Genomic DNA, 22,011 nt, shown 5'->3' on the forward strand with positions numbered 1-22,011 from the left:
TGACTCTCTCATGTGAGCACTCGAGAGAGACACACAAAGAATAGAAGCAAGCGAAAGGGCTGCATTTGAATGGTAGCAAAAAAAGAAACACATCCGTGCCTTGGAAGGAGCAAAAAAAGAAACACATCCGTGCCTTGGAAGGGGGTTGGTGGTGCTGTAAATCCATTTCCGGGGAAAACGCCCGTCGTCGTGAAAAAGAGACGTTCCAACATCAATGCGTACACAAGCCTGGGAAACAACGCAGAATGTGTGTATACACACACAAGGTCGGAGGGAAATCAGTAAGGCGAGTCGACGATGTCGTCCTTGCCCAGCTTGTAGCGGCTGCTCTGCGGGGTTCCGATGCGGCCCGAGTCTCTGCTGCGTCCTCCGCCCATGCTCAGTCTGGCCCATCCGGGGCCGGCGATGCTCTCGCGCGTGGGTCGCTTGAGGCCCTGCTTGCCGACCATGTTGACCTCGTTGGGCAAGGCGACGATGACGTTCTTGTCGGAGCCGAACTTGAAGTCGTCGGCCTTGACCTCCTCAGCGTAGCGCTTGATGAGGTAGGGCGCCTTGGCGCCACGGAGGACCTTCTTGAGGTTCCACTCGACAATGTACGGTCCCGTGGCCGTGATGATGCTCTTCTCCTCTGCGTCCGTGCCTGTGTTAAAGCGCGCGGGGGTGAAGGAGACGGGCTTTCCGGTCTCGTGAGCGAACTGGGCCACGTGCTCAGGCGTAAGAGCGAGACGGCGCGGCTGAGGCTTGGAGTCGGCAGCGAAGGACTTCTCAAAGCCGAGCTTGCCCTCATTCTTGCCTGACTTCTGCATGGCGTCGATCAAGAGGATGTAGGTCCTGCAGGTGGCAAGAATCCAGCGACCGTCGGCGGAGACGTCGAGACCGATGATGGCCTCACCGAGGGCGGGAATGTGCGTCTTGGCGTTGATGCCCAGGCGATCGAACAGGCGGACGTCTCCCTTGTTGGACGCGACGGCAATGTAGCCCTTCTCTGTCGTGGAGATGGCGGAGAAGTCGTTCTTGGAGGCGTACTGCTTGAGCTGGGAGTCGACAAGCTTGGTGCCGGACAGACGGGGGTCGACACGGTAAAGGGCGTTCTTGGAGATACCCAGGAAGGTGGGCTCATGCGTCATTTGGGCGTACTTGTTCTCTGGCGCGAAGTTCAAGACGGGAATGTCCTCGTGAACGTTCCACTCGTCGACGACCTTGCCGTACTCCAGGTCCATGCGGTAAAGCTTATTGGGGTCCGTCTCATTCTGCAAAATCATGTTACGGTCCTCGTTGTGAAGCATGACCTTCTTGGGACTGAACAGTGTGCCCTTCGGCGTCTCGACCTTGGAGATATTGGTCGAGAATTCAAGGTTGTTGTTAGGCGTGTGCTTGAAAACACCGATCTTGGATCCGCGCACGACAAATGATCGGTCGTGCTTGTAGCCAACAGCAAGCTGTGAGTTAACGTTACCATCCTCGTCCTTGGTAGCGACGTCATCCTCCTCTTCATCGCTATCGTAGTGCTCGCTGCGCTGGGCATCATCCTCGGCGTCTTCGTAATCCTCTTCCTCCTCCTCTTCTTCCTCGGGGGTATCTTCCATCGTTAGGTCGTTGAAGGCATCCGTGATGTACTCCTGCTCCCTCTCCTTGATCTTCTCCCACTTGGTCTCGTTCAATTGCTCCCACAAGGCACGGAGAAGAGCGTCTTGGAACCGCTCCAAAGTTGGCTGGTCTTTGAACCGAAGAAGCCAAGAGTAAGCCGACCCATCAGGGGAGAACTGGTTGAAAATAAAGGACAAAAATTCGAAGTTGAAGACGGGGTTGATATCGGCTACGATAGGAATGCCGAGCCAAGCGCGGTCCTCGCTCTCGACCTGCAGCCAGTACTCCCACTTGCCGACCTCCGTAACAGTGGCAGTGACAGCGGCATCTTGCTGGACAAACGAGCCAGAGGGGAAGTCGAAGAAGTGCAACTCTGCCTTCTCGGCAGCATAAGTGCTGAGGGCCTCAGGAGCCTCGGCAGACTTGGGCGGGGCCGTGTCCTTCTTCTTCTCAGGCATGATAGGCGTCTTGACGGGCGTTTGCTCTTGTTCGGCGGAGGTGTTTGCGGCCTGGGGCGGGGTCTGGGGCACAAACAAGCCGTCGGAAGAGTCGATCGAGCGCGTCAGCGTCGGGCTGTGAATAGGGCTCGCCGGAGGAATGGGATGCTCCTCCTCAAACTCGAACTGGTCGAGGTCGGCGTCTGAAGCGGTAGTGTGTGGCTTGCGGTACTTGCGTTCGTATTGGCACTCCTTCGCGATGCGGTCGAACTGGGAGACTTGGCCGGGAGAGACGACGTTATCGCAAACAAACTCGTAGACGTCGCCGGTATCACCACTCAGATCACGCCAGGCAAGGATCTTGTCACTGCCGTCACGAAAGTCGACTCGGAAGTGGAGTGCCTCGTCGAGCAGGAAGGTCTTCTCGTCTCTCTCGGCAGCGGCAAGTGCGTCGATCTCGGCGTCTTCTCCTTCCTCCTCGGCCAGAAGCTCAGCCTCGCCTTCCTCGTAGACTCTCTGGATGACGAGCTGGTACTGGAAGTCCTGTGCGGTGCGTCGGATGCGGGCGGCGGCGTCCTTGAAGATGAGTTCGGAGTAGCCCTTGGGCGAGAGTGGGCGGACGAGGTAGAGTTGTCCTTGGGGGAGTTCCATCAAAGACTCTTGGTTACTGGATCCGAAGATGAGCTTGCCCACTGTTGAACGAGGTGTATTAGCGAAAATTTCGTATGAAGTGTGTGTGTAGTGCAGATGTCGCAAATGAAGGGAAAAGTGGAAAATGTCGGCCAACCTGTTGGTCGCAAACGGAGATGACGAACAGGCCCAACCAACAAATCTCACATGGAATTTGCGGTCGCGGCACAAGAGCAAACAGAGTGGCAGAACAGACCGTTAGCAACAGGTGGGTGGCGGGGTAAACTTACCGTTTCTGAGGACAAACATTTTGAGAGCTCGAGAGGGGAGGAGGGGCTCGGTTTGAGAAGGGAATCAGTCGCGGACGCAGTTGCTTGTATTTATGATCTTCGCAAAAGCAAATAATTCCCGTCGGCGTGGAATGAGAAAGAGGAGGAGAGAGCGGAAAGTGCCAGGCCTTGGCCACGAAATGAATAGAGAGAGACAGATCAGGCACTAAAGGTACGACCGGGAAGGAAAATGCGTCATAACAAAAAGGTAGCTTTCCTGGGTTTGGGGGTCACGGTCGTAGCTGCTGGTGCTGCTGCTGCTGATGGAGGGGACGAGGGGTCAAAGGTGGCTTGTGGCGGTGCACGTCCCTCTTTTTTTCCTCCAATTTTTCTCGCCACGGCAACCTGCGGATACGTCAGCCACAGCGGCAGGGATGTCACGGGGACCCTTGGAAGCCGGGGGTGGGTGGTCCTGCTTGGTCTGGGCCTGGGCCGAACAGCACCTTGGAAGGTAGGTACCTACCGGCGCAAGCCGTGAGTGACAGCAGCACCTTCCCGCCGCCCGGGTTCCCTCCCGTCTGCTGCAGACTGCAAGAAACTTGGATCTTGTACCTGCTTGCAGCAGGTGCACGAAGTATATTTTCCTTTTTGCTGAGTAAGATACCGTTTTCCGGCTCTCTGAAATTTGATAACGCAGTTATCATTCAGCCATGTCTTGAAGATTTGATCCCTAGCGACCTGAAAGTATGTGACTTCCCGGGAGCTTCTAACTCCAGAATATCAGCTCACTTTTTGTTTGAGTTGGGGGGATCTCAGCCGTTGGATGCACTCATCTGGGTTCTCAAACTCAGACTAAGCCATTTTGTTTGTTTGTTACCAAAAAACACTTCATCATCCGAGTGGTTCGGGAAGCTGAAAACTAACCACTTACTGATGTCGGGTGTCTCTGTCAAAGTGACATTTTGATTGTGCATTGAGGCTTATAGAAGGTTGAAGCTCGCCACGTCCTCCCCAGGGTGTTCCTCACCAATATGAGTTATCATAAATGAGCCGTGAAATTATCCATCCTCGTTCCTGGAAGTGCATTTGCGCATGTTACACCTCAACACACGTGTTGATACTGTAACATGGTGGGGCTCATCACTAAAAACCAACAAAAAAGAATGATCCAACAGCAGTTGTTCAAAGTCAGAAATCAATCTTACAGTGGTAATTCATTTGAAACGAGCGCTGTAATGAATAAAAACATGACCAATTACGCCCCAGCCCATAGTAAAGACAGCCTATAGCTCATCAGCGACAACCGGCTCCTTCTCCGTTTGCTCAATCACCTCCTGGGCACCCTCCTCCACCTTCTCAATCATAACCGCCTCCTCCTTGACAGCCTCAGTAGAGACGGCAAAGTCCTCCGCAATTAGCTTGGCAACATTCTTGCCCATGAGCGCGCTGGTCTCCATGCAAGAGATGAAGCTCTCCATGCCGGAGAGGTAGTACAGGCCGTCTCTCAGGATGGGGTCCTGGAAGGTGACGCGGGGATACTCGATAGGGTAGGAGTGGAAGACGTGAGGGTGGTACCACGAAATGGGGTCGACGGCCTCGGTCTTGTCCTTAGAGACGATGGTTTCGGGGACCTTTACTCCGAGAAGCTGCGAGAGGAACTCGGCGGTGACCTGCTTAGGAGAGAAGATCTTGTAAATGAACTCGTCCTTGAGGGTTTCTGGGTTTGTGGCCGTTCTCAGGGTGCTGATGGAGTAGAAGCCGGCCTTGCCGGCCCCCTCAGCCCCAGCCTTGGCCTCGTCGGCAGGGTTGAGAGTCGTGAGGACCGTGTCGGGCGCCTTGGACCCGGGCTCCATGCCAAAGTACTCGGGCGACAGACGGAATGGAGAAGCGAACAGCGTGACATGGAGCTTGACGTAAGGAATCTCGTCAATCTTGTGTTGGAACAAGTCCTCAGCAACGCTGATGTCGCTGTATTGCCAAGGGGTGGCAATGACGACGTTGTCGAAGGCGACGGGGTATTGATCCGCCTCGACACCAGCATCTGCGTGAGAGTCCTTGGCCGAAATAAAGTACTTGGAGCTTGTAGGGCCAGTCTTGACCTCCATGGAGGTTACGGTAGTGTTGCGGTTCACAGTCGCGTTAGTCTTCTGCAGCATGGTGTCGAAGATTTGCCAGTTGCCGCCAATGACTTGCTTGGCGCCCTCAGGCGCCATGGATACCATGGTCTCCAGACCATGTATGTACTTCAGGTTGGAAGCATAGTTGACGCGAGTTGCAGCTTGGATGATGTGGTCAGAGAACAGCTCGCCAATCTACATCAGGTGAGCGAGCGATCTAGTCTGACGCGTGTGATGACTTACATCATTGTTGGCGAGGAACTCCTTTCCAGTAACCGAAGTCGCCTTCAGAAGGTCCAGCTCAAACGCCCTTTGGGTCAGAGAGCGGAACGGGAAGTGAGGCGCCTCATACAATTGCAGGAAGGTATCAACGGTAGACTGGACGAGCTTCTGCGCCTTGTAGGGAGCCAAGCCGTACTTCCAAAACAGCTTGGCCAGGTTCCACCATTGCCAGGAGCTGTCGTCCTGGGTGTACACAAATTGCTCGCCGTCCCAAATGCCCAGGAAGCCGTCACTGCCGGACTCGGGCTCCTTGAGGGGAAGGCCGAACCGCCTGCTAGCATTGTAGAGAATCTGATTGGCCTCGATGAAGATGGACGCGCCCAGCTCGACTTGCTCAAGCGGGTTGTCGTAAGCTTCAACCGTCAAAGTCCGACCGCCGATGTGGTTGGTCTTCTCAAACACGGTGATGTTCACTTCAATGCCGTCTGCCTCGGCATACTGTTGCAGGTAGTAAGCGGCAGCAGAGCCACCCGCGCCAGCTCCTGGAGGAGGATTAGTCGCTACATTTTACAAATAATCCAAATACTGTTGAGGCCGGCGGTGCCTACGAACCAATAATGGCGACTTGCTTGACACTGCTGTCAAAGGCGACGATCTCGACCTCTGTCTCGGTCGCGGGCACGCCAGTTCCCGTCAAGCTGAGCGCGGAGAGCACAGCTGAGAGCTTGGACCCCCACATGATGTATTGTTGGATTATCAGTCAATCTCGAGCTTTAGAAGGATTATATGAAACAGCAAAAGCAAAGAGTGATGAAGAATTGAAGAGAGATAGATGCAAGATTTCAATACATGTTTTTGGGGGATGAAGAGGATGAAAGGGGGAGCATGAATGAGATTCGTAATTCGTACTGCCCGGGAGGTCCCCCAAATGAATTAAACTCTGGGTGAGTAAACAAACCGCCGCTTTATTGGTGTTACTCCTGTGGCTCCCTGCCGGACCGGGGTGATGCGTGTTCAGGGGAAGCGGAGGTCGATATGGGGCATCTTTCCGTACGAGAACAGAACAATTCGTGAGTTACCCTTCACCGACGATTTACCAGACGGACTTGGTTTGACAGAGCTGTGCCTCTGAGAAAGGCTGTCCTGGCGATGAAGCTCTTCCCAGCTCCTGATAAAGCAGCGGCTCATAGCTTAGTGGTAGAGAGAGTAGAGGTTTCACTCGGGTGGTACCCCAAGACCCCCAAAGTCCCTGCTCCCGCCTGCCGTGCTGCAGTAGCTATCGGCCACCCACTAACGACGCACAGACCATAGAACATGCCGTCAGTATCTGCTGACACATGTAGACTCCTTTAGATGCATATCCCTCAAAGGTCGATTGGGCATATGCAGCTAAGAAGAAGTCGCGCCAACGAGAAAGCACTCAGGCACTGAGCCAGCACCTTCCACCACTAGCTGACCGCCTGCCACCTCAAGGCAGAAAAAAAGTCACCACCAGAGTCCCGCATCTGAAGCTCCCCGGACCAGGCCAGGTCAACCCTCGAGAACACTCCACGTCAGGTCGCCAATCCAATAACCTCACCGATCGATACCCCCCTCACGAGCCTCTCGACGACCTCCAGCCATCATGTCTGCGGCCCAACTGCTCAACCCCAAGGCCGAATCCAGGGTGCGCATTGCCCTTTTTCTGCCGGGCCTTGTTTGTGTTGCTAATCAGCAAAGTAGCGGCGGGGTGAAGCCCTGAAGGTCAACATCAGCGCTGGTGAAGGCCTGCAGGATGTCCTCAAGTCCAACCTCGGCCCTCTGGGCACCATCAAGATGTACGACACCAAAGAATCTTTCTTGTTGCTATAATGTTTGCTAATGTCTCCCAGGCTTGTTGACGGTTCCGGCCAAGTGCGATATACCGCCCTTCCTTACCCCTGGACCGCTGCTAATGCGCGCCGAACAGATCAAGTTGACAAAAGATGGAAACGTTCTCCTCAGGGAGATGCAAATACAGAACCCCACCGCCGTCATGATTGCGCGAGCTGCGACTGCCCAGGACGATATCTGCGGTGATGGTACGACGTCAGCCGTTTTGTTGATCGGTGAGCTTCTGAAGCAGGCGGATCGCTACATCTCGGAAGGACTGCACCCTAGAATTATCACGGATGGTTTCGAGATTGCAAAGAACGAGGCTTTGAAGGTGCGTCTTCTGCAGATGGTACGAAGTAAAGAACGTGGAACTGACTGGATACACAGTTCCTCGATGGCTTCAAGCTCGCCAAGGAGGTCGACCGCGAGTTGCTCCTTTCCGTCGCCCGCACATCGCTGTCTACGAAGCTCAACTCCAGCCTCGCTGCCAAGCTCACCCCCGATATCGTCGACGCCGTGCTCGCCATCTACCAGGCCCCCGCCAAGCCCGACTTGCACATGGTTGAGATTATGAAGATGCAGCACCGCACCGCCTCGGACACCCAGCTTATCAAGGGTCTGGCTCTGGACCACGGCGCCCGCCACCCCGACATGCCGAAGCGCGTCGAGAACGCCTACATCCTGACGATGAACGTGAGCTTGGAGTATGAGAAGACCGAGATCAACTCTGGATTCTTCTACTCTAGCGCGGAGCAAAGGGACAAGCTGGTGGAGAGCGAGCGCCGATTCGTCGACGCCAAGCTGAAGAAGATTGTCGAACTCAAGAAGGAGGTTTGCGGAAACGACCCCAACAAGAACTTTGTTATCGTCAACCAGAAGGGTATCGACCCCCTGTCTCTGGACGTCCTGGCCAAGAACGGCATCCTCGCCCTGCGTCGCGCCAAGAGGAGAAACATGGAGAGACTGCAGCTCATCTGCGGTGGTGTTGCACAGAACAGTGTCGAGGACCTGTCACCCGATGTCCTCGGATGGGCCGGTCTCGTCTACGAGCAGACCTTGGGCGAGGAGAAGTACACCTTCATCGAGGAGGTCAAGGACCCCAAGTCCGTCACCCTTCTCATCAAGGGCCCCAACGCACACACCATTACCCAGGTTACCGATGCCGTCCGTGACGGTCTGCGCAGCGTCTACAACATGATTGTTGACAAGAGCGTTGTTCCCGGTGCCGGCGCTTTCCAGGTAGCCTGCGCGGCGCACCTGAAGAGTGATGCCTTCTCCAAGACGGTGAAGGGCAAGGCTAAGTGGGGTGTTGAGGCATTCGCCGATGCCCTGCTCATCATTCCCAAGACCCTGGCTGCCAACGCTGGTCTCGACATCCAGGATGCCCGTAAGTGTTTTTGTCCGTCTGTTATTACGCTTGAACTAACACATTGCAGTTGCTGCCATGCAAGATGAGCACGCCGATGGTAACGTTGTGGGCTTGGACCTCGCAACGGGTGAGCCGATGGACCCCGAGCTTGAGGGAATCTTCGACTCTTTCAGGGTGCTGAGAAACTGCATCGCCTCCAGCTCCAGCATTGCCTCCAACCTGCTGCTGTGCGACGAGTTGCTGAAGGCGAGACAGATGGGTAGACAAGGCGGCCCAGGCCCCGGTATGGATGGACCTGAGGAGTAATGGGTTTACCGGATTTTCGTTGTAAAGTATTGGCACGGTAGACAAAAGGCGTTGCTCTTAGACCTGTCAAAAGCTTGAGAACTGGAATGATATCCATTTACGAACAAGCCATGAGAATTTTAGCGTGCAGTGCCTGTTTTATGCGTTTGAACTGGTCCATGAGTGAGAGAGCTAGCTTAGGATGTTGTTGACCCCTCGCCCGCCACAGGTGCGATAAGATAAGCCCCGCATCGAACATTTTCGACGGCCAAAAATTCTTGACCCCACGTACGGCAGCAGCCCAACCCAGCAGACCAAAAGTCACATACACGCAGGCAAAGGAAAAAAGATGGCAGACTACGACAGCGATTCCTCGCAGGAAGAATTTACCGAGACCAATGTTCTACTCGGATACGCCACGAGCGACGCTGACGAAGATACCATCAGTCGCCTGGGCGGACGCCCTGTAAGTCCTAATCGCAATCCCTCTGATACCCCTCCAAAAAGCGCATCTCAAACTGACACTGCTTCTTCCACAGGAATGGCTGAACCCAGAGAAACCCGCCTCCGCGGCGCTCGCGCGCTGCAAGGTCTGTAACGACATCATGGTCCAGCTTCTCCAGCTCAACGGCGAGCTGCCGGAAAAGTTCCCCGGCCACGAGCGCCGCCTCTACGTCTTCGCCTGCCGCAAGCCCACCTGCCGCCGCAAGCAGGGCAGCATCCGCGCCGTCAGGGGCGTCAGGATATCAAAGGACGCACCCGCCGTCGCCGCCAAGAAGGCCGCCCCCGCGCAGAAGGAGGCCCCGCGGAAGGAAGAAGAAGAGCCCAAGAAGGAGGCCGGCCCGGGCCTCGGCAGCGCGCTGTTTGGCGGAAGCGCCGGTGGCTCTGCCGGAGCGAACCCCTTCGCCAGCAGCGCGAACCCCTTCAGCACGGGCTCATCCAGCAGCAGCCCGTTCAGCACCGCCGCGCCGGCGTCCAACCGCTTCTCCAAACCCGCCGAGACGAAGAAGCCCGAAGACACGGCCGCAGACGATCTCCCCAAGACCTTCGCCGAGACGCTCTCCCTAAACAACCCGCAAACGCCGTCGGGCCCGCCGCCCGCCCCGGAGCCCTGGCCCGAGGCCGCCGCGCAGCTGAAGCCGTACCGCCTGTCCTACCTCGCGGACGCGGAGTTCGAGACGCTCGACCCGGAGCCGGCGGCGATCCCGCAGAACGCGCGGATGGAGGTCGACACGGACGGGCCGGGCGGCAGCAGCGGTGCGATGGACACCAAGGACGTGTTCGAGTCGTCGATGGACGCGGTGTTCCAGAAGTTCGCGGACCGCATGGCGCAGAACCCGGAGCAGGCGATCCGGTACGAGTTCGGCGGCGCGCCGCTGCTGTACTCCAAGGCGGACGCCGTGGGGAAGGCGCTGACGGCGAGCGGGGGCCGGATGCCGCGGTGCGGGAACTGCGGCGCGGGCAGGGTGTTTGAGGTGCAGATGACGCCGAACGCGATCGCGGAGCTGGAGGCGGAGGAGGTCTCGCTGGAGGGCATGGACTGGGGCACTATTATTGTCGGGGTGTGCGAGGCGGATTGTCAGGAGAGGGGGGTTGAGGCGGGCGAGGCGGGGTATCTTGAGGAGTGGTGTGGTGTGCAGTGGGAGGAGCTCGCGAAGCGATGAGCGTTTGGTTTGAGGCGTGATGTCACACAACGGGGGATGGGAAAAGCATTGTTTATAGACACGTGGCAATGAACAACATCATACGACACTCTTAGACAGATCTTCTTTGTGGCATGTCTCATATTCGGGGATATCCTCTATGGCTCTCCCAATTCCAAAGTCACAATGAACGCCGGTAATTTTGCCGCCATGCTTCTCTTCCAGCCCTGAACTCCATTAACGGAGCCGTCAAGCAGCCAAGGGTACCTCTTTTCTTCTCTCTTTCTCTTCTTGAGAAGGTAGAGTTGATTCATCCTCTCACCCACAACATCCAGAACTGTTGGCCCTCAAACCTTTTTTATTCTTCTTAAGCCGTCTCCTCCCATGATCTGCGGAGAACCCTCGAGAACATGTCAAAGTTGACGTCCTCCCTGATCTCGGCCTTCTTGGCCTCGTTCTCGGCGTTGCGGGGGATGGAGACAATGCCGTTGTCACCGACGGTCCAGCCGGCGACCTCGGAGGCGAACTTGGCGGTGGCATCGGCGCTGAGGCCGAGCCAGGACTCGAGCTGGGAGAGGGAGACCTCGCGGAAGGCCTGGGAGACCTGGCCGGCGATGTTTGCGCGGATGAGGTCCTCGAAGCCGGAGATGTCGGCGATGAGGTCTGCGCAGAGGTCGTCGCCGTCGATGGTGTTCCAGAAGCGGGCGTACTGGGCGCCCTCGAGCTGGGAGTTGAGGGTGCGCAGCTTGGTGACGGCCTCGTGGAGCTCGCCCTGGGCGGCAGCGGAGGCGTTGATGAGGTGGAGGGCCAGAGTGAACTGGGGGGAGGGGAACTGGGTCATGGCCTTGACGAGGATGTTGGTGACGACCTCGTCCTTGATACGGTCGGGGTTGAGCTGGTACCTGTTGGCGGAGAGAAGAGAGACTTTGTTAGCCGATGGTCGTATTCGAAACAGTGCTGATGAAGATGAAGGTTGTTTTCCGGTGTTCGTTCAGGTATCACCACGGTTTGACTTCATTTGCGACGTTTGGTCGGTTCATGACGGAAGCCGGACCGGCGCAATGTCAGGTAATAGGAAACGTTTATGGTCATCATGTAAACCGGCGCAAGACCAACAAGATTGGGCAAGAGTAGAAGAGACTTGGTTGTTTCGGTTCGGAGGCGAAAGGGGGCCAACGACGACGAGGACAGGAGAAGGGAGCAGACTCACAGCTTCAGGAGTGTGCGGTTGGCATTGCAGTCGCTGGTCTTCTGCTCGCACTGCTCCTGGAGGTACGCCTCAAGGGTGACGACGGCCTCGGGGTTGTAACGCTCGAGGCCATTGATGATGTTGACAATGTAGTCGGGCCGCTCGGGCGGATCTTCGCCGTTCAACATGGCTGCTGGTTCTGAAGGGGGGGAGATGTGGTTGTGGTGGGCGGGGGGTATCACGGGGGTGTGAGGTGTAGGTCGAGGTCGGATTCGAGGTTCGTTCACGACGTGGAGGGGGGGCGGGCTTCGTGAGAGAAAACCGCCTTGGTGGGGCTGCACTCTTTTTCGCTGTGGTTTGGCTGGCCACACACACGCGCGCGCACACAGCAGCGGCAGGGAAAGATTTCTCAAGTTGTGTGAAAGTCGCTTGATGGAAGGGGCTTAGCGCCGGCGACGGAAAAGGGGTACCGCCGGTGTCCTCAACTCTGGAGACCCACTTGTACCTGATGACTAAGACGCCTTTCGGGAGCTTGGGCCTTCTGTGTTTGGATGGCTGGTGCAGCGTCATTGACTGAGGCGCTGGGCGTGCAGGGGACGAGGACGGAGCTGCTGTAAATGCCGACCCCAAAGTGACTTGTTTATCGACATGAAGTAACGCCGTTTCTGATTCTTTATTCACTCAAGACCTTATCCGAGCCACGTCATTCGTTATTTCAAACGGTATGATTTTTGCAACGGCTTTTCCCTGTTGATACCGCCGCCATGCCCAGCCCATCCAAGAAGCGGAAGCTCAACGACCAATCCTCATCCGGAGTGCCGTCGAGGGGACTGGAGTACTTCTTTTCAAAACAGAGGCAGAATGGAAGCATCACGCCCAAAGAAACGCCAAAAGATGCACCAGAGGCCACGCCGAATAATCACGCAGTGAATGGTGAGAATTCGGAGTTGACGGACGAGGAGCTTGCACGGAAATTGCAAGCCGAGTGGGATGCCGAAGTCCAGAATGAGAGAGCTGCCTCAACGCCATGTCCTGAGCCTGCAAAAGAGTCTACTCCAGTAGAGGTATCTAAAGCTCAGGAAGTACCATCAGCTGTCGCCGAACCGTCCAAGCCAGCTGTCGTGCTACCGCAGGCGCCCAAGAAGAACACTCTGTCACTGACTTCGGTGGCCAACGCGGAAGACACCGCATCAGCGACGATTCCCCTAGATCAAAGTCCACTGACGTTTGACCCATCAGAGTTTGCCCCTCAGCTCAAGGAGCAGTGGGCATTTGAAGGAGGCCATGCATCTTACGCATTCCTGACAAGATGCTTCGTGTTAGTGAACGGCACGCAAAGCCGGATTAAGATCGTCGACACCTTGGTCAACTCCATCCGGGTTCTGATCGAAGCAGATCCAGACAGTCTTCTACCCGCGGTTTGGCTAGCGACAAATGCCATTTCACCTCCCTATATCTCCTTGGAATTGGGTCTGGGTGGGTCGGCGATATCTAAGGCACTGAAGCAGGTATGCGGCTTAGACGGTCGGGCCTTGAAGACAATATACGACAGGTATGGCGACGCGGGCGATGTGGCATTTGAGGCGAAGAAGAAACAGAGCTTCACACTGCGTAAGCCGAAGCCGTTAACAATCCAGGCTGTTTACCAGTCCTTGGTTAAGATCGCAAATAGTCAAGGGCAGGGCAGTGGTGAGGCCAAGCAGAGAATCGTTGATCGATTGCTTCAAGATGCGCGAGGCGGAGAAGAGAGCAGATACATTGTGCGGACTCTGTGCCAGCATGTGAGTAAAGCCTCTCTTCACAGACGTCCCCAAAACTGACACGACCCTCAGCTACGAATTGGCGCTGTGAAGACGACTATGCTGATCGCCCTTTCAAGAGCTTTCCTACTCTCGCGTCCGGCAGGAGCAGAATTTCCTCTGCGGTCTGCGAAAGACTTGCAGAAACTGAAAAAGGATGAGTTGGCCGAGGTATGGAGCAAGGCAGAAGAAATCGTCAAGGCATGCTTTGCGCGGCGGCCGAATTACAACGACCTCGTCCCGGTTTTGCTAGAGATTGGCGTCTGCGACGAGCTTCTGATCCGCTGCGGCCTGACACTGCACATTCCTTTACGACCCATGTTGGGCAGCATCACAAGAGACCTCTCGGAAATGCTCACCAAGCTGCAAGGGAGAGACTTCGCATGCGAGTTCAAGTATGATGGCCAGCGCGCACAGATCCACTGCGATGAGAAGGGAAAGGTCACTATCTTTTCGCGGCACCTAGAACTCATGACCGACAAATACCCCGACTTGGTCGCGTTGATGCCCAAGATCCGCGGCGAAGGGGTAGACAGCTTCATCATGGAGGGTGAAGTTGTGGCGGTGGATAGAGAAACCGGAGACTTGAAGAACTTCCAGACACTCACGAACCGCGCTCGCAAAGATGTCGCGATTGGAAGCATCCAGGTCGACGTGTGCATGTTCGCGTTCGACCTCATGTTCCTAAACGGGCAGCCCCTGCTGGACAGACCGTTCCGAGAGAGGAGAGAGCTTCTCCGCTCCATGTTCATCGAGGTTCCACACCAGTTCACTTGGGTCAAGAATCTGGATGCCACATCGCAGGATTCCGATGCCGTCCTGGATTTCTTCAAACAAGCGACAGACATCAAATGCGAGGGCATCATGGTCAAGATCCTGGATAACCTGACAGACATCCCGTATCAAGGCGACGACACTGCCGAAGCCGACGGAGAGACAGTCGAAGAAACCAAAGCGCCCTCCAAAACGAAGCGAGGGAAGGGCACCAAGGACGAAGAAGCCCCCAAGAAAAAGGGCCGTCGCAAGCCTTTACTCGCAACGTACGAGCCCGACAAGCGCCTCGACTCGTGGCTCAAGGTCAAGAAGGACTACAGCTCGAGCTTCGACACCCTCGACATGATCCCCGTCGCGGGCTGGCACGGCCAAGGGCGCAAGGCCAAGTGGTGGTCGCCCATCCTCATGGCCGTGCGCAACGAGGACACGGGGTGCCTCGAGGTGGTGTGCAAGTGCATGTCAGGCTTCACGGACGCATTCTACAAGGCGAACCGGGACTTTTACGATGATGGCGAGGCGACGGGGGAGGGGCGCAACACTCGGGGGCAGAAGCCTGCGTTCGTGGAGTACTCTGGCCCGGAGCCGGATGTGTGGTTCGAGCCGCAGGAGGTATGGGAGATGGCGTTTGCGGATGTGACGTTGAGCCCGACGTACACGGCTGCTATTGGGCTGGTGAGCGAGGACCGCGGGCTGAGTCTGCGGTTTCCGAGGTTTTTGAAGAAGAGGGAGGATAAGGGGCTCGAGGAGGCGAGCACGAATGAGTTTCTGGCTGGGTTGTGGAGGAAGCAGGAGGCGAAGGCGCCAGTGAAGGAGGGTACCGCGGCGGGAGATGAAGATGAGGAACGAAGAAGTTATTGGGCGATATTGTAAGCATTTGAAGTCGAAGATACCAATATCAGATATGTCAAAGACGAAAGACGGTTATGGGAGGGGATCGTCGGAGCTGGCTTGTCGACTTCCGAGTGTTCGGAGATAACTCGTTGTACCTCCCACACTAGCCTGCAATCAATCATCGCTTGATCACACCCACCCAGAAGTTTAGCCAAGATCATTTGGGCAAAAAGATGACGCAGGTCTTCTGCCCGCGTGGAGCTTCCTGAAAGGGACCTGATTGCCGGACGTGTTGACGGATAAAACGATGGCCATGGGAATGGATATGCAGCCGCCCGTTTATTTGGAGACAACACCCATCCCACCTGAGCCGACCACCAATATGACGACCGCCGACGGAGAGCAGATCCAGCCGGAGACGTACTTTGTGAAGCGCACGGAACACTGTCCCAATAGCGATTTTCCTGTGCTAGTGTATCGTGGAGTGTTGGGCACTGGCGACGAGCTGGATGAGGATGAGGTATCAGAGAAGTTGCAGCAGTACGGATGGGTGAAGAAAGTCGGTCATCTAGATCTTCTACTTATCTACCATCAACTGACGAGGTGTTTGTTTGGCGTAGGGGACTTGGGGAACGATCACGTTGAAACATTTCCATCCCAACACTCACGAATGTTACGGTAGCCATTCATCATTCTCTCTAGACACATTCAAGGTCTCTCTCACTGAGTTACATCCAGGCATCTTCCAGGGCCGTTCTGAGCTCGTCTTCGGCGAGGGCGGCTCTGATCCCGCCGGCAGCGGCGTGCGGTGCTGGGTGCGACCCGGCGATGTTGTTGTCGTTCCGGCCGGTGTGGCGCATGCTTCCGTCGCTGATGAGAAGGCGGCACCGGGGGAGAAGGAGTATCGATATGTTGGAGTGTATCCTGAGGAATCTCCGCAGTGGCGGAGTGAGATGGGGAGGAAACCGTTACAGGAGAAGCAGGGTCTAGTCGAGGAGGTCGAAGGGGTGGGTTTACCGAGGATGGATCCTTTGTATGGAGTCGATGGGCCGTTGATAAAGATATGGAAGGCTGCGAGGGGTTAAGATTTGAATCGTACATTGTCTAGCTTCAATTTGGAAAGCGGGATTCATGTTCGGCATTGAACCCTTTTCTGATTGTTGGGTTTACGAGACATGATTTCTGACGAATAATTTACTTCAAGGGAAGAATAATTCTGACCAAGATCAAGTGTTCTGGTTGCCATGTTGGGGTCGAAACTATGCCCGTGAATGGGAAACAAACGTGGTATGCGTCGGCGCTTCATGTCCGTAGACCTGAAAGGCTTAGAATGCATTCGGATGCTTGAGTAATTAAAGTAGTCATTATTCATGCTGCTTTCCACAGCTCATAACTTCATGCTGCGAATAGTCCTTGTGAGCGGCGACTTTGAACAAACCCTTGTGGTTTGTTCAAAGCAAACAGTCTACACGGCTGTCTTATGATCCGACCTTTGGCCGTCATTCAGTCAGGTCGGCCAGCTGCCGCCATTGCAGGCCTGCATCGCCAGGTGCTAGAAAAGCTCCTGCCGATCCGAACGTGAGATCGGAGATGCCAAGAGCTGTTCGTGCAAAAGATGACCAGAGTTGATCCTGATGGATCGTCGACTCTGAGTGTGTCGGTGCCGTTCTCGCTGGACGTTGCAGGGGTGATTGCACTCAAGCCCATACGTCCATCGGGTGCAAACGCCAACGCCAAGACCCTCGGCATGTCGTTCCTTAATATGAGAACGTCTTGTAGCTTCAGCTATTCTCACTTGGTTGCGTTCATTCTCTGAGCTATCAGACTGAAGATTGCAACCGAGCTCATGAAGAGCACGGCGTTGTAGAACTGTAAACAGAGTGTGAGCAGAGTACCGCCACATCTTCTTGTCGTTGAACTTACCGCTTTCCTCGATACTTCTCGTTCTTCATCATCGGATCTTGCCTCGATGAAGAGACGACGAAGATTGGGTAACGTTGCCTTGACGACCTTTGTTAGAAATACAACAGTCAAGAGCTTCGAGGCTGTAACTTACCATGGTGATCCTGGTTGTTTACTTTGAGGTGAAGAGGGGTTATGATTATCGGGTCAACGAAGCCGCCAGATCGAGATTAAGATCTATAGATTGCTTGCTATTCACAAATAGTGTGATTTCTCTCTTGAGTATCAGAAAATAATCGAGACTCTGGTGATGAGAAAGTGCGGGAGGGACTGATGTAAGAGCACCAAGAAAGCAGGTACCTTGGTATCTCTGACGACGAGCGACCCGATACATGCATGCAGCTAAAGTGGGGGTTTCCAGGGGTGAGGTCCATTCACTTAGCGGGAAGGCGGCGCCTCAGCCAGGCATTGCCAGACTGCCAGGCTGGCCAGGCCGGGATTAAGGTTACGCTTGCCTGCGCAGTAGGGGGGCATTCCACTGACAGGTACTTCTTCGACCACCTCATCTTCTTGGCGAATTCCGACTAGGTGCACTCGCTGCATCTCCCGAAAACATTGACGACACAAAGAAAGCACCCGCCTGTCACATCGCCGACGGTTTCGTGTCGGATGAGCTTGTCCAGGTCCTGATCGGACTGGCCACCTCTCCCACTCCCCCGACCCGCTCCTGACGCGAGTTCACCGTTCCATCTTCCGTCCTACCACCGCACCCATCGAGCCCCTCGACGACACGCAACACACCCAGCACCATGGCGGTCAATCGCATTCGTGGGGCCTTTGCTCCCCCGAGGAAGGGAGAGACTTTCGAGCTGCGAGCAGGTCTTGTCTCTCAGTATGCTTACGAGCGCAAGGAGTCCATTCAGAAGACCATCATGGCAATGACGTTGGGCAAGGATGTCTCAGCTTTGTTCCCCGACGTTCTGAAGAACATTGCGACTGGAGATCTGGACCAGAAGAAGCTCGTCTATCTATACCTCATGTGAGTTTCCGCAGGGTCGGTCGCTATCACCAGCGACGACTGTGTCAAAGCAAGTTGCTGACAGGGGCCAAAGGAACTACGCAAAGTCGCACCCCGACCTCTGCATTCTTGCCGTCAATACCTTCGTTCAGGATTCCGAAGACCCAAATCCACTTATCCGTGCATTAGCGATCCGAACGATGGGATGTATCAGAGTCGATAAGATGGTGGATTACATGGAGGAACCGCTGCGGAAAACGCTACGAGACGAGTCGCCCTACGTTCGCAAGACAGCCGCCATTTGTGTAGCGAAGCTTTTCGACTTGAATCCGACCATGTGTATAGAAAACGGCTTTTTGGAGTCCTTGCAGGAGCTCATCGGCGACCCGAACCCCATGGTCGTCGCAAACTCGGTTCAGGCCCTCTCAGAAATCACCGAAACCGCCCCAGAGACGAGAGCCCTCGTGGTGACCCCAGCAACGCTCAAGAAGCTCTTGATGGCTCTGAATGAGTGCACAGAATGGGGACGCGTCACGATCTTGACCACGCTGGCCGATTACCCCGCGGTGGACGTTAAGGAGTCCGAGCACATTTGCGAGAGAGTAGCACCCCAGTTCCAGCACGTCAACCCTAGTGTCGTTTTGGCTGCTGTCAAGGTCGTCTTTATCCACATGAAGGCGATCAACCCCGAGCTGGTGCGGGCGTATCTCAAGAAGATGGCGCCTCCCCTGGTTACGCTTGTCGCCTCCGCTCCCGAAGTTCAGTACGTCGCTCTGCGCAACATCGATCTCCTTCTCCAGGCCAAGCCCGACATTCTTAGCAAGGAGCTGCGTGTTTTCTTTTGTAAATACAACGACCCCCCCTATGTCAAGCTTCAGAAGCTTGAGATTATGGTCCGGATAGCCAACGACAAGAACTTTGATCAGCTTCTCGCAGAGTTGAAGGAGTATGCGTTGGAAGTCGACATGGACTTTGTTAAGCGCGCAGTCAAGGCGATTGGACAGGTCGCGATCAAGATTGAGAGCGCCAGCCAGAAATGCGTCAATGCGCTGCTGGATCTGATTGCCACCAAGGTCAACTATGTTGTGCAAGAGGTCGTGGTTGTCATTAAGGATATTCTGCGTAAATATCCCGGCTACGAAGGCGTCATTCCTACGCTATGCCAGCACATTGATGAACTCGACGAGCCTACCGCGAGGGGATCGCTTATCTGGATCGTCGGTGAGTATGCGGAGAAGATTAACAATGCGGATGAGATTCTTGAGAGCTTCGTAGACGGCTTCATGGAGGAATTCACACAGGTTTGTCCTTCTTCCCTCTACATGTTGATTCCAGCGCTAACTACAGAAGACCCAACTTCAAATTCTCACAGCAGTTGTCAAGCTCTTCTTGAAGAAGCCTGGCAATACACAAGGCCTTGTACAGAAGGTATTGCAATCGGCGACGACCGATAACGACAATCCCGATATCCGCGACAGAGCTTATGTCTACTGGCGTCTGTTGTCGGGTGACTTGGACGTCGCCAAGAACATCATTCTCTCACAAAAGCCTGCCATCTCCACAACAATGACCAGTCTTCCCCCTGCCCTCTTGGAGCAGCTGCTGGCTGAGCTTTCCACTCTTGCATCTGTATACCACAAGCCACCGGAATCATTCGTCGGCAAGGGTCGTTTCGGAGCGGACGAGATCCAGCGGGCGGCCATCCGCGAACAACGGCAGGAGGCAGCCGAGAACCCTATCGCCGCGTCGGTGGCGGCAGCTGCCAACGGCAACCCTCCGCCACAAAACAACATCGAAAACCTGCTCGACATCGACTTCGACGGTGCTGCTCCTGCGTCTGCTGAGCAGAACAGCAATGTCAACACTCCAGACAGAGTTGCCAGCCCCTCAGGTGGCGCGCCATCAAGTGCTATGGCTGATATGATGGGTCTGTTCGACGCCCCGCCGCCGCAGCAGCAACAAGCAGCTGCGAACCCCATGAGCCCTGGAGCAGCAGGAGGTGGCGGCATGAACGACTTGATGAATGGGTTCTCCGGCCTTGACTTTGGCAACACGGGATCAGGCCAGCCCCTGCCGGCGGCCATGCAGTTGAACCAGACCCAGAACCCACCCGCACAACCAAGTGAAGGCAACGGAAAGAAGACGAATGAAGACTTGCTGGGGTTGTTTTAGATGTAGGACTAATGGGGGCTGTTTCGTCCGGAGTCCAGGCATGCTGTTTGGAGCAGCAAGTTTCAAATAGGTTGATATATGACAAAGAACGAAGCCACGAAAAAGCCTGCTTCCTTTTTTCAACTTTTCATTGACATTTCCCGCAAACCAAAACGTATATACTCGAAAAAATGGGTGTCTTGGTCCAAACACCTATCGCGCCGTCCGAGAGATCCTGATGATGTCCACCGTTTCATGATATCCGAACCTCGTGCCGCATCGTCAAATATGCCATGTTTCTTCCCCACAACCCGTAGACCGTGGAGAAGTGAAGGAAGGGGCTGGGTATGTATTTTAAGAAAAACGTTCCTCCTTTTCCCATTACTGCGCAACGCCCTCCACCCGTCCGCCGACCGTGCCGTCCAGAGGGGGACCATCGGCGGCGGCGGCGGCGCGGTCGCGCTCCCACTCGGCGGGGGTCTGGCACTTTGCGCTCCAGGCGTGGATGCGGGCGATCTCGTCCTTGAGGGCGGCGTTGACGAGGCGGTGGCGCTTGAGGGACGTTTGCTTCTCGAAGGCGGGGGAGACGATTAGCGAGGTGAAGGATTGGCCGCAGCCGCCTGTGTGAGGAGAGAGAGAAGAGGTCAGCTGTTGCGTGGCAGGTCATGTTGGGAGGAGGTTGCGCGGATCGCGGAAGCGGCACCGGCGCCGGCGGGGTATGACGTTTTGGGTATCGTGGGAGGGTGGAGGGGGGGTGGTTTCGCGTACCGGACATGTCTGTGACTTCGACGTGGACGGCCTGCAGGCGCTGGGCGAGGGCGTCGCGGAGGGAGGACTCCGTTATTTGGTCGGCCATTGTTTCCTTTTGACGGAGAGTGATTGTTGCGACTGCTTGGAGCGAAAAGGGAAGGAGGAGGGAGGAGTGAGGCGCCGACGATGGGTTGGGTTGGGTTGGGGGGAAGGAGAGGGAATGGTTGTCGAAAACGTGAGGTGCTGGGGATGTTTCGGTGATTAGATTGATAAGATGGTGGGGTTTTCCTATCGGGCGCTGGACTGAGGTGCAGCTGTGAGTGCTGTCAGCGCCTGGCCTGTCGGGTGGGTTCCACTGCGGCGGTCTGGCTCGGTGGCTTGGGCCGTGCGGGTTGGATTTGGGGGTACGTATCTTCGGTGTTGCCCCGAGATGTTTTCTCGTGACAGGGGTGTGCTTTGTTTGCACGACATCTGATGCTTGGGAAGTTAATATTGCTGCGTTGGATATTATTTCATGGCTGTGTGTATTTGCGGAAGGTGCTACTTCACCTTGAGCAACAGTCCTCAAAGCCATGGACGGCTCCAGTTCTCCCAACCGCTCCGAACGCCTATATCAGGGTACGGGACCCGAGATGATCACCTTGAAGTCTTCGCTTCAGAAGGTCTCTTCGAGCGTCGTCTTTCGCTGAGGATGGAGACCTTTGGCTCGCATTCACGTCTGGTTCGGCTCTCCAGCATGGTTCATCATGACTTGTTCAAATGTTTGCGTTCTTGAAGAAGACGCTTCTTCGCCTGGACGGTGTAAGCGACACCCGTCCCGATGCCATTGATGGAGATTGGCCGTGGCCGTGATCAAAGTATGAAAGACCGCGGCAAGGTTGTAATCTCATTGGTTTGATGTGTAAATACACTCAACAGACTTTCCTTGAAGAGAAAAACGAGAACACTGGAGATCGAACCGGAAGGCAGAAAAGCAAGAGGCAAGCTCCTTCCCCAACCTTGAAGGCCTCGAGGCCGACGCGATCGAAGGCAGGTGCCTGTGAATGGCCACATCCAAACTTTTCGCTCATCCTGGCCAAGGCTACACAAAGTACAGTCTTGGCCAAGAAGCACCTGACAACCAAGCCCTTCCAGTCAGGTAATTCGTAACACTGCATCCAAGCTTAGTTAGACCCATGGGTTGG

The 22,011-nt window shown here is 55.4% G+C and overlaps 9 protein-coding genes across 9 annotated transcripts; 5 read left to right on the forward strand and 4 right to left on the reverse strand.

Annotated features, from left to right (window-relative positions):
- Window positions 1-278: 278 nt before the first annotated feature.
- Window positions 279-2,963, reverse strand: COL26b_005928 (uncharacterized protein; the record flags this gene model as incomplete). Its single annotated transcript, XM_053178763.1, has 2 exons — window positions 279-2,716; window positions 2,945-2,963. 2 exons carry the CDS (start codon window positions 2,961-2,963, stop codon window positions 279-281), a joined length of 2,457 nt encoding a protein of 818 aa, XP_053037234.1.
- Window positions 2,964-4,206: 1,243 nt separating this feature from the next.
- On the reverse strand, window positions 4,207-6,001 carry COL26b_005929 (uncharacterized protein; the record flags this gene model as incomplete). Its single annotated transcript, XM_053178764.1, has 3 exons — window positions 4,207-5,235; window positions 5,284-5,804; window positions 5,875-6,001. 3 exons carry the CDS (start codon window positions 5,999-6,001, stop codon window positions 4,207-4,209), a joined length of 1,677 nt encoding a protein of 558 aa, XP_053037235.1.
- Window positions 6,002-6,886: 885 nt separating this feature from the next.
- On the forward strand, window positions 6,887-8,791 carry CCT6 (T-complex protein 1 subunit zeta; the record flags this gene model as incomplete). Its single annotated transcript, XM_053178765.1, has 6 exons — window positions 6,887-6,928; window positions 6,985-7,079; window positions 7,134-7,155; window positions 7,211-7,447; window positions 7,504-8,503; window positions 8,553-8,791. 6 exons carry the CDS (start codon window positions 6,887-6,889, stop codon window positions 8,789-8,791), a joined length of 1,635 nt encoding a protein of 544 aa, XP_053037236.1.
- Window positions 8,792-9,119: 328 nt separating this feature from the next.
- COL26b_005931 (uncharacterized protein) lies at window positions 9,120-10,434 on the forward strand (the record flags this gene model as incomplete). Its single annotated transcript, XM_053178766.1, has 2 exons — window positions 9,120-9,236; window positions 9,310-10,434. The coding sequence occupies 2 exons, from the start codon at window positions 9,120-9,122 to the stop codon at window positions 10,432-10,434; spliced, it is 1,242 nt and encodes a 413-aa protein (XP_053037237.1).
- A 346-nt stretch (window positions 10,435-10,780) lies between these two features.
- On the reverse strand, window positions 10,781-11,790 carry COL26b_005932 (uncharacterized protein; the record flags this gene model as incomplete). The annotated part of the gene is made up of 2 exons (XM_053178767.1): window positions 10,781-11,315; window positions 11,624-11,790. The coding sequence occupies 2 exons, from the start codon at window positions 11,788-11,790 to the stop codon at window positions 10,781-10,783; spliced, it is 702 nt and encodes a 233-aa protein (XP_053037238.1).
- Window positions 11,791-12,366: 576 nt separating this feature from the next.
- On the forward strand, window positions 12,367-15,045 carry COL26b_005933 (uncharacterized protein; the record flags this gene model as incomplete). Its single annotated transcript, XM_053178768.1, has 2 exons — window positions 12,367-13,383; window positions 13,435-15,045. 2 exons carry the CDS (start codon window positions 12,367-12,369, stop codon window positions 15,043-15,045), a joined length of 2,628 nt encoding a protein of 875 aa, XP_053037239.1.
- Window positions 15,046-15,388: 343 nt separating this feature from the next.
- On the forward strand, window positions 15,389-16,091 carry COL26b_005934 (uncharacterized protein; the record flags this gene model as incomplete). The annotated part of the gene is made up of 2 exons (XM_053178769.1): window positions 15,389-15,565; window positions 15,756-16,091. 2 exons carry the CDS (start codon window positions 15,389-15,391, stop codon window positions 16,089-16,091), a joined length of 513 nt encoding a protein of 170 aa, XP_053037240.1.
- A 1,626-nt stretch (window positions 16,092-17,717) lies between these two features.
- COL26b_005935 (uncharacterized protein) lies at window positions 17,718-20,098 on the forward strand (the record flags this gene model as incomplete). Its single annotated transcript, XM_053178770.1, has 3 exons — window positions 17,718-17,947; window positions 18,021-19,227; window positions 19,274-20,098. The coding sequence occupies 3 exons, from the start codon at window positions 17,718-17,720 to the stop codon at window positions 20,096-20,098; spliced, it is 2,262 nt and encodes a 753-aa protein (XP_053037241.1).
- Window positions 20,099-20,458: 360 nt separating this feature from the next.
- On the reverse strand, window positions 20,459-20,933 carry COL26b_005936 (uncharacterized protein; the record flags this gene model as incomplete). Its single annotated transcript, XM_053178771.1, has 2 exons — window positions 20,459-20,697; window positions 20,846-20,933. The coding sequence occupies 2 exons, from the start codon at window positions 20,931-20,933 to the stop codon at window positions 20,459-20,461; spliced, it is 327 nt and encodes a 108-aa protein (XP_053037242.1).
- Between the last annotated feature and the right edge of the window lie 1,078 nt (window positions 20,934-22,011).

This window comes from Colletotrichum chrysophilum, assembly GCF_026319265.1.
Source record: "Colletotrichum chrysophilum strain AFK26 chromosome Unknown scaffold_42, whole genome shotgun sequence".
NCBI lineage: Eukaryota > Fungi > Ascomycota > Sordariomycetes > Glomerellales > Glomerellaceae > Colletotrichum > Colletotrichum chrysophilum.